Source organism: Haemaphysalis longicornis, unplaced genomic scaffold, assembly GCF_048455015.1.
Source record: "Haemaphysalis longicornis isolate Haplotype H1 unplaced genomic scaffold, Haemaphysalis longicornis Haplotype H1 scaffold_47, whole genome shotgun sequence".
In the NCBI taxonomy this organism is placed as follows: Eukaryota; Metazoa; Arthropoda; class Arachnida; order Ixodida; family Ixodidae; genus Haemaphysalis; species Haemaphysalis longicornis.
Window position 1 is genome coordinate 237,989 of NW_027526379.1, and position 15,358 is coordinate 253,346.

At 44.2% G+C, this 15,358-nt stretch overlaps 1 protein-coding gene across 1 annotated transcript in view; it reads right to left on the reverse strand.

The window, feature by feature from the left end:
* Positions 1–267: 267 nt before the first annotated feature.
* The window catches only part of LOC144137702 (uncharacterized), a 159,927-nt gene continuing 144,836 nt past the window's right edge, over positions 268–15,358 (reverse strand). The window contains exons 6-10 of the mRNA XM_077669644.1: positions 12,816–13,184; positions 8,617–9,003; positions 5,842–6,132; positions 3,634–3,761; positions 268–1,900 (exon numbers count right to left, since the gene is read on the reverse strand). Coding sequence (XP_077525770.1) covers positions 1,700–1,900; positions 3,634–3,761; positions 5,842–6,132; positions 8,617–9,003; positions 12,816–13,184 — 1,376 coding nt within the window. The 3' untranslated portion in view covers positions 268–1,699. The remainder of the gene's footprint in view (positions 1,901–3,633; positions 3,762–5,841; positions 6,133–8,616; positions 9,004–12,815; positions 13,185–15,358) is intronic.

Below are 15,358 nucleotides of genomic sequence, written 5' to 3' on the forward strand. Positions count from 1 at the left end.
GTGAGGAGATTTCGCCCATCTCTCAACTTTCTTTAGGAAGTCACGAGAAATTTTTCCGACTTACCCTTGACGAATCCGCCAACGCTGGTTTTTCTGCGACGGGGTCTCACGTTTCGGGTTAAAACTGAGTTTAAAAAGGAATGCGTACTTTACCAAGAGGCAGTAAAGCAGAGTGTTTCACATGATATCTTAAACTACATGCTTCTGAAAATTCACCTAAATGAGGTAACAAGCATTATTTGCGTTTGCGTGGGGTTTAATCGAAAACATGTTGGAATGGCTTGGGATCAAGGAATTGTTTTAAAATTTGTAAGGCAAGGTACAGCTGTCCTGAGCAGCCTGTACATAGAAAACGACACATGGAAAAATATTTTATTTACAAACAGTCTGGACATATACACACTCAGAAGATTATATTACAAATGTCCGAGAAAACGTAGCGTCACAGGAAACCTTAGAAGCAACCTCGAAATATGTACATATACCGTATTGTATTTATACAGGTATCGAGAACATTCAAACAATAGCGATGTATATGCCCCAACATGCACCGCCGGATAATTTTTAACGATTACATCCTGACTGGATAACGCACTACAACTGCCGATGTTCCGTGTTGATAATACTAAATTCGCCTAACATTTACATGCTTGATACCGCTGTCTTTGTGCGGTTTTCCGGTATCGTAGTGTTTTTTTTTGCTTGTTTCAGCTGCTCTACATCACACAGTCTTCTCATGTTCCAGCCAGTGGATTCCCTGGTGGAGCCCGCTGATCCACAGCATTCGTAGAGGGGAATAAATTAAAGGATGTTTGTCCACTGTGAGTAAGGCGCAAACATATCAAGGTGCACGTAATATTGGTATTTAGCTGTGGTCCTTATAAAAGAAAAACAGGGTGACAGTTTTTCTGCAACCTTAAATGTGGCTGCACTATTTCGGGAACGGGGTTTCAAAGTAAGACATAAATGTATTTTGTAAAGATTTTAAAGCCACTATGTGCGTTCCCATTAGCCTACCACTCCAGTAAAACGCAGCAATAACGTTCCTGTTTGTCCGTGATCCCTAAATTTCAACAAACTGTGTCTTCACGCTGGGCACTCATTTGGTCCCGACGACATTGAAAATCACCATGCGACGTCGATATTGCGATATCGCAACTCCTTTGTTAGAGCAACAGTGCAAATGCGTGGTGTTTCTTTTTTCTTGTACGCTTCGCTTGCTAACCCGCTAACTAGATCCATGGTTCTGTGTATAAGAACGGGGAGCGCTCTTTGTGAAAAACCCAACCTTAGTGTTCACGCTCGGAGGCACCGGCATCAATCCCAACTCACAGGAACCTGTCAGACGGAATCGCGCAAAAAAACAACTTTTTTTGGTAAAATCTCACTTGTTTCACTACATACTTCCACTGGAGTGTTTTAGCGTGCTCTCCAAATGTATTTACACTGTTATAATTACACTGGAGCGTCCGAAGTTTACAAGGTATGTACAGGCTTCTGAAGTGTTCTTGAGTAAATGCCCTATAGAAACACGCAACGAAAGACTTGGGGGCACCGAAACTTGTGAACTGAGCACGTGCCATGGATGAGCGCCATTCATTGTCTGCCTATAAACATTATCTCGAACGTGGTAAAGAGGAGTCTGGCAGGAGAGTGTGACCAAGGGGTAGATGAAAGGGGCGGTGCATCCTCCGCTACATCATAGTACACTTCCGTAGCACTGCAGCGGAAGCTTTTCGGCGATGTCGCGGTTATAGTGGGTGACGACTTCGACGGCCGGACCAATGTCGTCTCGCTTGCAATCTACTTTTGTCTGGGAGGGACTCAGCGGGATTGAGAACATCTCGGCCTTCTCCTCTGCTCTGCTTGACGTGACCGTGTCGTCGGCGTTGGGCTTTTCCTGCGTGCAAAAAAAGAAATGTTGTAGCGCTGCGTTGCAAAGTTACTATCCCGCAAGCATGAGGCCGGGAAGGGCGCAATTTAATAACCGGACCTAAGTAGCTGTGAGAAGCTTGCAATTAACTTTGCCTAGGGAAGAAACCTGGAACATATTTCAATGTTGTAATGTTGTAGCTTGCCCCAGGGACTCATTTTTTTTTCTATGTGTGGTACGTATTTATGGTGGTAATGGTGTCGCTTGAACGAAGGCAGCCACGTAAGCATTGAAATCAAACTCTGTTTGATGGGGAAATTAATGTTTTAGAAACCCCTCAGGCTGTATGAGCTGCTGTTTACATTTTTGTAGCACTACAAAATTCATATAGTTGGGTGACTAAGGGCACACCTTTATTAAATTTTTTTGTCAACTCAGATCCGCTTCATTGCGTAGACCACAATCAATTTATAATGTCACTATCTTCGCCCTCATAACATGTAAGTTATGCTTACAGCATCAGCATTCCGGGGCTCATGTTGTGCACTAGAAAAACTCAGCGTGTAACGTAACACTTAAAGTATAGGTTGTGCAGCCTGAGAAAAGCATATGTCTGGTATTTAGGTCTTGCCTTGCGCAAAGTAGTGTAGACCTAACTTTCTAATGGCTGCGAAATGCCACGCGCTGTCTGCGCGCTGAGAACGTGCCTATGTCCCAAGCGGGTTGAGAGCAGCCACAGAAACGCACACAAGGCGATCAACATCGGCGACGCGAAAAGAGCGACATCAATATTTTCTTGAGAATCGCGGACAGAAAATATTACAAATACTCGGATGTATGCAGTAGAAGTAAAGCAGCGCAGTACTGTACGATGGAAGCACAGAAATCATTTTTGCCAACAAATAGCTCCTGCTAGTCTGCATGTGACCTTGACTTGTTTCATGAATCCAAAGAAGTATGTGGAATTTCATTTGGCTTAGGCTGGCATTTAGAGGCTTAACTACACTCATCTGATGCAGACCACTATTACCCGTTTAAAACGGGAGGTATGACTTCGCTCATGACGGTGTTAATTGTTACATAATTATACCGCATGTGATAACATTAACGTGTAAGATACAAATTCAGATAACACTGGTAGTATAACTTCTTTGCTACTAGCTAGGCAGTTTTTTCATGTGGCACTAAAATTCTCATGGAGACGCCTTACCGGCGGTACATCACTTTTACCGTCAAGCCAAGCATAGAAATGTATGTCGAATATGTCTTTCCTTACCGAGAGTTCAAATATTCTGAGCACTACTAATTTTTAGTGAAACTTTACATATACTACGCAGTTAGCGTCTAATTTATTCATTTCTTCAATCCGAAGATACATGACGAAAGCCTAAACCTAGAAACACGGCCGTTCTTGTTTTTCGCCTCAATCAAAACGCCTACCAACTCGAACGAACAACATTCAGAATCAGCAGCCAGTCTCCCGCTCAGGCGGTCGGAGGTGAAGTAAAGATGTTGCTGGCCTAGAAAGGGCATTTGCCGGGTGAAAACACTTAAGAAATATATTTCCGTGAAGCGTGTAGTACGTTACAAGTGGGTTAAAGTACACCGCACATGTACCTTAACATTTCCCGAATGGTTTATTTATGGATGCAGACAATCAAAATGGAACCACCCTGTAAAACTTCCTTGGGCACAATACGCGCGATGCACCCATTTCGTGCAGCGAATTGTCCTCGGTGGTAGGAGCTAAATGTGCTTACCCTTCGCCTGTGATGTCGTTTGCAGAAGTAGGCTATGCAGATGGCGGATCCAAGAATGACGATAACTGCAGCGAGAGGTCCCAGGATGGCACCTAGGCTCACCTGAGACAGCCCCACTCCTTTTTCAACTGTAGTGAAAAGACAAACAGACAAGCAAAATGAAATATTGTCCGCTGTTTTTTTTTGGGGGGGGGGGGGACGGGGAATATGGAAGGTCAGACAGATTACCGTTATGGTCTCCGCCGTTGCAAATGCATTTCCAGTTACGCTACCAGTATTCATGAATAAGACGTCAATCATAACTAGCAATGGGAAGTTTTTATTGGACCCTTAGGCCGTTCTTTTAGTAACGTGATGCCATTGCTGAATCCTGATCAGTTTTTGCCACTGTTGCGGGTGCAATAAATACCAACCCGCCTGGTTCACTATCCAAATAGGTCTGTATAAGATTATTATACCAGGACATCGCCATAGCTCGCGTTATAAACTACGGCCTGCCATTGCTGCAGTTGTCTGCCCCACAAAAAGAGTCGTCGTCTCAACCTTCGTAAAAAGACTTCTATGTTGGACACAACTGATGTAAAGCGCTATCTTCTTTAAATGTTTAGCGTGATTCTGGTGCGTATAATTTGCCACTGATAGGCAGGTAGGGTACCTGTATATATATATATAAATATATATATATATAAATATATATATATATATATATATATATATATATATATATATATATATATATATATATATATATATATATATATATATATATATATAAATATATATATATATATATATATATATATATATATATATATATATATATATATATATATATATATATATATATATATATGCGTAACTAGGCAGCGACTTCGAGTTTTGCCACCGTTTAGGAAAAGAAACTTGCCTTCATCAGGACAAGTTTCTTTTTTTGTTTTCTGTGCGCATGCCTTACGCGTCGGAGCCTTGCCACGCATCGTAGACGAACCCGCCTCTTTTATGCTCGCTCAGCATTCATTCTCTCGGGAGACTTTGGAATGCAGCACTATGCCTTTTTCAGGAGGGACACCCAGTACCCTCACACCCAAAATAGAAGTCAAAAGTTTTTTGGTGGGGCTGAACAAGTTGTTTGTGAAGTGTGTGTGTGACTATTCTTTTCCTCGTTTTCCGTTTTTACCCGGGTTTTTGCTTAATATTGTATCAACGCAACAAACGTTTAACGTAAAAAGATTCGTACAAGCTAAACCCGTATCTCACAAGATTGCTACCGGATCTGGCTTCGTCATACTCTGGTTGTGCCCAGGTTATGTAATGAAAAAAGCGCATCAAGAAAATATTCACGGATCTTCCAGGCGCGCCGTGCAATTTATTAGTAAGCTAGCCAACTTTTCTTTTCTTTTCACCGTTCCTACAAAAGTATTAGTGCGTTATAGATATGCAATTGGGGCAACGACTTCTAAGCCAATATACGTGACTTTACTCGTGAAAATAAGGTGCGTTAAAACTACGCGTACAATTGCCACATACAACAGCAACACAGACCGTAATACAGAAATAGCAACCGGTGATGCAATGCTTTGTTCTTTTGATTATCCTTCCCTTTTGCATAGGTTTTCAAAATTTTGAAGTAGGAAGTGTCTGGAGTGCTGTTCCACGGCGCTCCAACTCGGCGTTGCACTTATGTCTAGTGCCGTCCGACAAGGTTCAAATTTTTATGACTGGATTGGTACAGTGCACAACGTCCAATGTTGCAGCGCAGATGTTACGTCTTAGATTCTTACTACCACGGGCAGTGGTTCAAGTGCGTCTCTTGTTTTGTTTTCTTCTCTTCTTACATTCCATTAAAATTTTCATAGCTTATGGTTTCGGTGCTTTATGTGATTGCTTTCTGTTTCTTAAGTTATTTAGGTGACGTAACGCTGCGTTACGTTAGAGAAGAAAATTCGGTCCAGATGCAACTTTTTTTGGAAGTGGCCGCGAATATCCCTTTAATAAAATGCCTATAGAACCGTCAGTACGGATCTCTAGAAACACATTTTCATTACACAACTTTTCATCACACAGGACACAACTCCCTCTGTCCTCTGTCGTTTTTTTTTTTTTTGCTCTACACGAAGTCGTGGATTACCGCTACCAACTAGCCCAAACCAAAACTCTAACAACTTTTCAATTATAAAAAAGTATCCTGAAAAAATTCAGGTGACTTACACGTATTCGCCATAGCGGCCTGCGTCGACGAAATTGAGATGTTGAGGGTTCGGCTTGTGTCAACACCGTTGGTGGTGTAGACCAGAATGGTGTAGTAGTTGGTTGGGTGGAGCTCGCTCAACTGGAAGCGAGGTGTCGTCGACGTGACTCGCCTCACCAGCAGGTTGCTGCTGGCATCGTGCAGCTCCATCACGAAGGTGTGGTGGTCGTCGCTGCGCCGCTGACACTCAATCAGCAGGGACGTCAGCGTCTTGTTCAGCAGCTGACACTCGCGCACAATGCTCGGTGTCTCTGCGAAAGCGTCAGCGTGGAGAGAGGAAGTTTGGAATGTTACCGCCATAGTTCCTATCTCTATAATATTACCGGCGCTTGAAACGTGCACCTGCAGAATACCATTGTCGCTGTAGCTAACCCTCATTACGAAGTTATAAATTAGGAAACCGATCAAGTATAACCAACCTGAGAGGAAACCATCTGTTTAAATATTTAGTAGAATAGTGAGTTTTGTGCGTCTTTGAGTTGAAATTTATTTCTTTGGGGCAACGCCCCAGCGTTGGGTAGCAGCGAAGCGAATGTTTCTGCTATTGCAGTTCCTGCGGTCACGCAACGTTAAGACTATTACCTTGCTTGTATGCTTGTACCTGCTTGTACTTGCTTGTATCTGTGTTTGTATGCTTGCATCACCTGTATTAATGCATATAGCGATTTATGTACAACATCGGTACAACATCGTCTTTAACCTTTGATGTTACTTTATTGCTGTTGCAAATAGTTTTGTATTTACCCCCTCTTACTCAATGCTCCTAGGAGCCGGTAAGAAATTGTGAATAAACAAAAAAATAAATAAATGATGGCTGTTACAGTGAAACTCGACTGACACATTAATGTCAGAGGTGGCTTACCAGATCCATTCTTGCACCGTCATTACAATGGTTTATTAAAAAAACACTTCAGAGTCAAACTGGTGGCATACGAAGTAAATAGCCAATGGGATGTCAGTCGTGCAACGAAAATTTTACATTCAGTCATTTTGATCTTCAGAATGCCGAAACTATCACAGAATATTTTCATATTCCAACATCATTGTTGGTTACTCATTTAGGCCATCAAGCTGTGCTGAATTCTCTTCGTCAAATAGTACTTAGGCGCATGTTTATGTTCTCAATTGTCATGACTACGAGCCGGATTACAAGCAAATCCGAATTTCGTTCAATTTACTCCTATTGCACCATTTTCATATATGTTAGCATGAGCAAGGGCTTTTGTGGTGTTTTTATAGTGTCTATAAATGTCTACTTTGTTATGTGTGCCTAAATGCTTACAAGTGTCTACAAATTCCTAATTTCCAAAATCGGCGTTATATGGACACTATTGAAAGGCACAGTTTTCTTTCGTGTGTAGTTTGTGATATTTAATAATGTTACCAAACACCATTGGTATTATAGACTCTGTAAAGTTCAACGTAGACCTCTTGTTCAACCTAGCCCTCTAGTTCAACCAACCATCGAAAGAACAGCTAGCAGCATTGAAATGGGACACTTACTCTGAGTGACAAAAAGCAGTTTTAAATAAAAAACCTGGAGGTGGTGTAGTTTGATATCGCTTCCACAATTTTCACACTCTTACGCTACGATCTGCGTACTATCGAAACACATTTCTTCAAACATGTGGAGTTGTATCATCGGTTCTAGAAGCAAACTCTAATCCAAATGTATTTTCAACGCCGTGGTCGAACCCTGAACACGCCTTGGTTAGCTGTTAGCAGATCACTCCTACAATGAAGATGCAACGGTGAAATATTAGTGCGCACGCGCATTTCCTTACACCTTCAACTTCATATTGCCAACGGACTCTAACGTACGTTTTTCCTTAAAAAATAGGTTTGGCGGCTGAACACCTTTTTTAAATGCTCTTCCAATGTGTGGAAGTTTGTATGGCAGTGTTAATTGGACAAATCGGATAGTATAATATTATATCCGTGATGATATTGCCAGAGTTGTACGTAACAGTCTTCACGTAAGAACGTTATGTTCTATTATATGGTCTTCTCTCTTGCGGTTATTGTTTGTCAGTTTTTGTCGCGCAGTAATTTATTCACGTTAGGCAGACACAACGTAGCGCTTCTTGAAATCAGCATTTCCACGTCTCAAGTATACTTTTTTTGTGCTTTCTTCATAATATGTGTTGCTATAAAAAGCAACCAGGGACATCGACCATGGGTGGCGTGGCAGTGTGCTTGTTGAATTTAGATAATGCACCTAACTTAGCTCAACTATTTCATGTGACAACTGAACGGCTATGTTCAACTGTTGGCGCCTTTGTGCCATCGTAACAATACACACGATCGTTTCCTGTCGTAGACAGGCCGCGCACATGTTCGTTTGAAATTATTGGCATAAATGAGAAAATTTATCGTGCTATATTTGCGACGTTGGGAGGCTAAAACGTTACTTTCCCAGCCTATTGACATTTTTAATATCCTAATGACATTTTTATGACATTTCTAATTCCCTATGACATTTTAAATGACATTTCTAATTCCCTAAAAATCCGGCCTCTAGTTCTGACGTTTCCGTGCATTTGAGTTGACGAAGAGAAGGTAACCCTACATATATCTTCCGAATTAGGGTTTTTTTTTTGAGAAACTATGCTCTTGCAAACCGGCACTCGTGCTTTCATTGGTTTCAGAATACTGCAGACTACCTCTTTCGTCTTGCCATGGTGGCACTGGCCGCCAAAGTGAGGATAACAATGTATCAAGGCAGGACGTCTTACCCTTGGGAACGAGCCGGAAGAGGCAGGGCTTCTTTTGTATTCCCACGGGGTTCTTGGCCCAGCACTGAAACGTGGAGTGCAGCTCCTCCGGCAGCGGCACGAACGTGAGCACGCTACGGGATGCGAATGCGCGCGCCATGCCGTCGAAGTCGCGCGCGAAGGCTGTTTCGCGCTGCGCCGCTTCGCCCACCCCCGCCGCCGCCGCCGAAGAAGAGGCCCCCGTGCTCAGGGCTGCCCGGTTGTGGATTTCCTTCATGGCCCAGCGGAACGAGATGTTGGTGCTCGGGTCCGCCTCCACGTCGCACGACAGGGACACCTCTTCGAAGGGCGCCGTGTACACCACCTTGGCGTGGTGCTGCTGCTGGGCGTTCAGGCAGCGGGGCGAGTCTGAAACAAGCACATGCAATGCCCATTTAGAAAGGCTTTATTTAATTTGACTCGTACTGAAACGCAATGCGAACCGTACCAATGAAGAACGTGACCTAAAACCCGGCCGCGGCGGCCGCTTTCCCGATGGAGGCGAAAAGCGAAAACGCCCGTGTGTACGACATTTCGGCGCAAGTTAAATATCCCCAGGTGGTCAAAATTAATCCCGAGCCATCCACTACGGCGCGTCTCATCTCCTGCGTTGCGTCGGTGCGTTAAACCCTACAAGCAATCGGAGAATGCAATCCGAAACAAGCACGAGCATAGCCATTCAAAAAGGCGTTATTCAATTCAGCTCCACCAAGGCAAGCTGCATACAGACTGACTTACGGGTGAGCTCGCTCGCTCGCTCGCTCGCTCGCTCGCTCACTCACTCACTCACTCACTCACTCACTCACTCACTCACTCACTCACTCACTCACTCACTCACTCACTCACTCACTCACTCACTCACTCACTCACTCACTCACTCACTCACTCACTCACTCACTCACTCACTCACTCACTCACTCACTCACTCACTCACTCACTCACTCACTCACTCACTCACTCACTCACTCACTCACTCACTCACTCACTCACTCACTCACTCACTCACTCACTCACTCACTCACTCACTCACTCACTCACTCACTCACTCACTCACTCACTCACTCACTCACTCACTCACTCACTCACTCACTCACTCACTCACTCACTCACTCACTCACTCACTCACTCACTCACTCACTCACTCACTCACTCACTCACTCACTCACTCACTCACTCACTCACTCACTCACTCACTCACTCACTCACTCACTCACTCACTCACTCACTCACTCACTCACTCACTCACTCACTCACTCACTCACTCACTCACTCACTCACTCACTCACTCACTCACTCACTCACTCACTCACTCACTCACTCACTCACTCACTCACTCACTCACTCACTCACTCACTCACTCACTCACTCACTCACTCACTCACTCACTCACTCACTCACTCACTCACTCACTCACTCACTCACTCACTCACTCACTCACTCACTCACTCACTCACTCACTCACTCACTCACTCACTCACTCACTCACTCACTCACTCACTCACTCACTCACTCACTCACTCACTCACTCACTCACTCACTCACTCACTCACTCACTCACTCACTCACTCACTCACTCACTCACTCACTCACTCACTCACTCACTCACTCACTCACTCACTCACTCACTCACTCACTCACTCACTCACTCACTCACTCACTCACTCACTCACTCACTCACTCACTCACTCACTCACTCACTCACTCACTCACTCACTCACTCACTCACTCACTCACTCACTCACTCACTCACTCACTCACTCACTCACTCACTCACTCACTCACTCACTCACTCACTCACTCACTCACTCACTCACTCACTCACTCACTCACTCACTCACTCACTCACTCACTCACTCACTCACTCACTCACTCACTCACTCACTCACTCACTCACTCACTCACTCACTCACTCACTCACTCACTCACTCACTCACTCACTCACTCACTCACTCACTCTTTACTACAGACAGGCACTTTCGGCAGAAATAAACGAGGATTTTAGGTGCCCTTAAAAAACACTGAAAGATGTCATTTAGGCATATATAGGCGTGAAACACTGTCGTGTAGGCATATATAGGCTCAGTTCGTATTTCCTTCGGAAGCGTATTATGGGATACATTTTTGACTTGCGATGAAAATAGCTACATATCTTGGGCTGTCGGAAAGTAATTTGATTTTTCTGGTGAAAATAGGCCACACAAATGTCGGTATGTTAGCATATTTACGTAAAATAGAGGCCAATTCGGCACTCAAAGAAAGGCTTTGGAGCCATCACAAATGATCCCATATCACTGTTTTACGACTTTGAAGGTGTGCTTTGTGTTAGTCGATATTCGTGCGCGAGAAAAGAATGCTGCTGAAATTGCCGGAACGGGCTTGTACTCTGAACCAATAGTAGTTCTTTTAGCACTGGACGTCCAGGAATTGTACGTACGACACAGATTTAAGCTTCGAAATGAATGGGTCAGTGAGTAAACTCTGCCTCGGGGATCGGTTACTCCAAACTAAAAATTTCCAAACTAAACCAAACCATCCAAACTAAAATTTCGCTGGCTCGCGTAGCCCTTTTTACAAATTTACGTTTTTTGTGTTTTGGGCGACAAGACTACATCTCGGCTAAGCGTGATGTTGTGGAGCTAAGGAGAATTTGGCAAACCAGCGCCGTTTAACTAGCTCCGAAATATTGAACCATGAGCGTTGCCGTACTTCGCCTCCGTCGCAAACACGTACGCCACAGTCGGAATCACACGCGCGACCATGTGCTCAGCGCCACAGCCCCTCAACTACAGAGCCAGCGCGTCCATTGACGTTTTATTTCTCGAAATGGAAATTCGCAAACTAGCTCAACTCTCTATTCTAATACTTACTTTTGTGGCTGGAGTGCTTTTTCATACAAATCAACGAGCTGACTCGCGAATATACCTGTCAGTGAGTAGTTGCATATCATTTTCTCGAATTCCGAAATACAGACTAAGGGGCGGTAATACGTGTTAAGGAAAACGGGATCGCACACCGCAGAACGCGCACATCGGCATTTGCTACCTCAGTATAGTCACGATCTAGCACAGCCCGATCACCCGTCTCTTTCTTTAGAGAAAAGAGTCGCTTACACTTCCAAGCATGTGTCCGCAAAAGAATTTTAAGTGCAGAGCACTTGAGGGGCTCCCATTGTCATCGTAGCTTACTCTGTGGACCCAAAGAAGAGCCACTCGGCGTTGCGTCGTAGAGGCTCTCGTCGCGGCATAACCCAGAGGTTTCGAAAGCTGAGCGGTTTATATAGTGATAAGTGTTGGAAACTCGTGAACCGATGGCGCTTGTCATACATATCCCCGATATTTAGCGCAAAGAAAACTGTACGGCTATTGGAGGCAAAATATACGTAAATAACCGGACGCACCCGCATTCATTTAGTTAGGAACGCTCGTTGGGTTAGTTTTTACGATAGGAAGAGAAAAAAAACTGGCAGTGTGACGCTGGCAGGTGCGGGAGGAAAAGCAAACACGAAAAGAATAGAACTCCTCCTGGCGCAGTTTCAGGCAGGGGTTACGCGAGCGTTGTGAAGGCGGGAAATTTTAATTGCACCGTGTGGTAGCAGTGAGCGGATAACAGTGCTACAGCCCATTATGGTGAATGATTGCTCTGCACTTACGACAGCGTTCACATTGAGTTTAATGGCTTTAATTTTTTTACTATGTACCACACATAAAATTCAGAGCTTTAATTGCCGAAATTTAAATATTGCTTTCTTTCAGGGACGAACCCCTTAGGGGCTTGGGCTGTCGGCGTTGTCGTTTCAAGTAGTCACTGTACGAATACAACGGACTACTCGTTTTCCAACGCCTCGCGCTAAAAAGTAGCGCGTACTAACTGAACACATGGGAGCACTAATTTTACGACGCCTCGCGCTAGGACGTTTCATCTCCGGGGCCAAAAATGCGTACTAAAAGAACACACCTGGACCCTTTTTTCAGCGTCTCGCGGAACGCTTCGTGCTACACATGCAAGGGACTTTTAAAGCAAGGCTGCATACCTCTACCCCAAACGGTTTCATCTCCGTAAACAAAAACACCAAGCCGCCAAGAATACACTGATACGCTGCGTGCTCCGCCACTGTCAAGGTTTCACGTTAGCGAAGATGGCCCGGTTTTTCACGACAAAAGTAATTTTAAAAGAGCACTCACGCTGGATGCGTATCTGGAGCGTTTTGGACGAGGTTACACCCTCAGGGTTGGTGACGGTGCAGGAGTAGTTTCCAGAGTCGGTAGACTGGACGTTGCGGAGGACCAGGTACCGCTGGTTCACGATGAGGGGCCCCCGCCCAACATACAGCGGGGAAGGGGACGAAAACCCCGAGGTGTTGCCACCGCTGGGCTGTGGTTGTTGCGGCTCCTGCAACTGATGCGGTGGCAGCGGAGCGCCATTGAACTTCCACACGACGTCGGTGATGCTTGGGTAGGCAGACGCGTTGCAGACGAAGAAGATGTCGTGGCCCTCGTATATCATTGACTCCCTCAGGCCCGCTCCGAACTCCAGCGTCACTTGCGGCTTGTCTGCAGGTTTTACGGAGAGATGAAAAACGAATGTCCCAAGTACAGTGAGTACACAGTTAGTAAGTAAAGAAATCAGTAATTATATAAGTGAGTAAGTGAGTGAGTGAGTGAGTCCAGTAAATAAAAGTCACAAGGTTGCTAATCGGCATGGTGTCCCCCGTCGTTGATGAGAAATCAGGGTGTCTAAAGAAACATGTTACTCTGTACGTGCAGTGGCTACAAAAAGTAGTTTACGACATTCTCTTGAAATGCGGCAGGTTGTACATCAACAGACTGGCCGCTGTCTTAATGACCGGTTAAAAGAAGCATGCACCAAATTTAAAGTCGATGGGGCCCCATGTTACAAAGGTCAACCATGCTGCAAAATTCCCACCAACTCACCCCGTAGAAAGTTCTTAAGTTTATGTATAGCGAAAAAACTTTGGGAGCAGAAATGCTTTACAACGTCATCCTAACCTAGACGCGTACACCTGGTTGCCTAGGGTAAAATCCGCACTGGAAGAACACTGATGCCCTCAGTAAATGACTGCGGCTAAATTTTTGTTTCCTTAAAATAATCAAATTAGACGGGTAAGCGTACCGCTTGTAACACGATTAGGGTTTCAGAAAGTAGGTTGCAATCGCAAGGATGTTCACAGGACAATGCTTTTCTCTGGATGGGATCATTTCCGCGTTGCATGTAACAAACACTACCAAAAAACTAGTATGTAGTCCTTTTCTTATGACACCGTTGCACGTATACATGTTCTGTATGGACTTTTCTCATTTTTTCGTTTTACAAATTCAGTTCGACCTCATTATCTCTGTTTCCGTTATTATAATGATTACAGGTGAAATTTCTGCGAGGTCTGCATTATCATGGAAATGCAGTGTGGTAAATGTTGCGGCATTTTTGTTTTTTTTATTTTTACTGTTTTCTGGCTTTAAAAATTTAGCTCGACCAGTTTTCTCAATTTCACGCTATTATAACGATTACAGGTGAGCTTTCGTGAAACCTGCACTATTACGGAAACGCGGGGAGCTACATTGTTGGCTGTTTTCCGTATTTTTTTTGTTTTCTTATATTTTAGTTTCTTTGAAATTTCGTTCTACCAATGTTGAACTTGACAATTGCTTCATGCACGGTAAATGACCATTCTCCTCTGCGTACACGCATTAAGTAAACATGGAAAAAAACCGAACGGAAACCGGAGTGTGCTATTGATCGATGACTGACCGGCTGTGATGTTCTAAGATCCGCTTGATAGCAGCGCTTATACACAAAATGGGCACATGTTGCACAGATCTAGAGGACCAGTGTTCTACGTGCGAATACAAACACGCACCTGGCAAGATAAGGTATTAATATTGTGCCGAGTCCAACTTCTGCTAGTCAGTCCATGCTATATGCGGTCGGTGCATCATGAACTTGTCTACTTTCTAAGGTTGACTGCTGGATGGAAGTCCATTGATGCACACTAAAACAGTGCGCAACTAAGACATTCACGAAAGAACTGAGAAAACATGTGTTATGGTTTTATAACTGCAAAGGGAAAATAAAATAAGAGCAGTTATTGTTGATTTCTGCGCCTCGCGTCGCGATGTTACTTAATAAAAGGATGTTTTAAAGAAGTGTGCGATGGCGCTATGGGGCTCTACATAGAACCTCAGCAATGGCTGCGTACTTTGGCCTAGCTATTGGATTTCTGTGCATGTGATTCGAGCGCAGATCCACTACCTTTTGCGAATAAGCCCGGCCACTGATACACACACGAGAGGACATTTTTGAACAAACATGCTTGTTTTCTCCCGAGCGCACGACCATAAACGCCCCAACACAAGAAGAATTAAAGCAAGAACGCATATGCGATGAGAGTCAGGCCACCGTAGCGGCTACAGTTCAAACTTTGGTTATGTTTTGCAAGCTGTACTTGTCGTTCGCTCTCATAAAGGAAGTAGTCTGAACGTGACAAAAGTTCAAAGAAAGTCTTTGTGTCAATTAACAGTTGTAAGCGCCTGAGCACGCCTAGGCGTTATATACGCCAGTTGATTGCCTTCATAAATCGGCGAACAAAAATACCCGCCTTATGCGCACCTCAATGTCCCATTGCAGTCAGAAAACGACAGCGAATCTTGCGAGACGAATATTTTCAACGAAGTAAGCTAGACTGACTTTTCACGGGTATATATAGCAG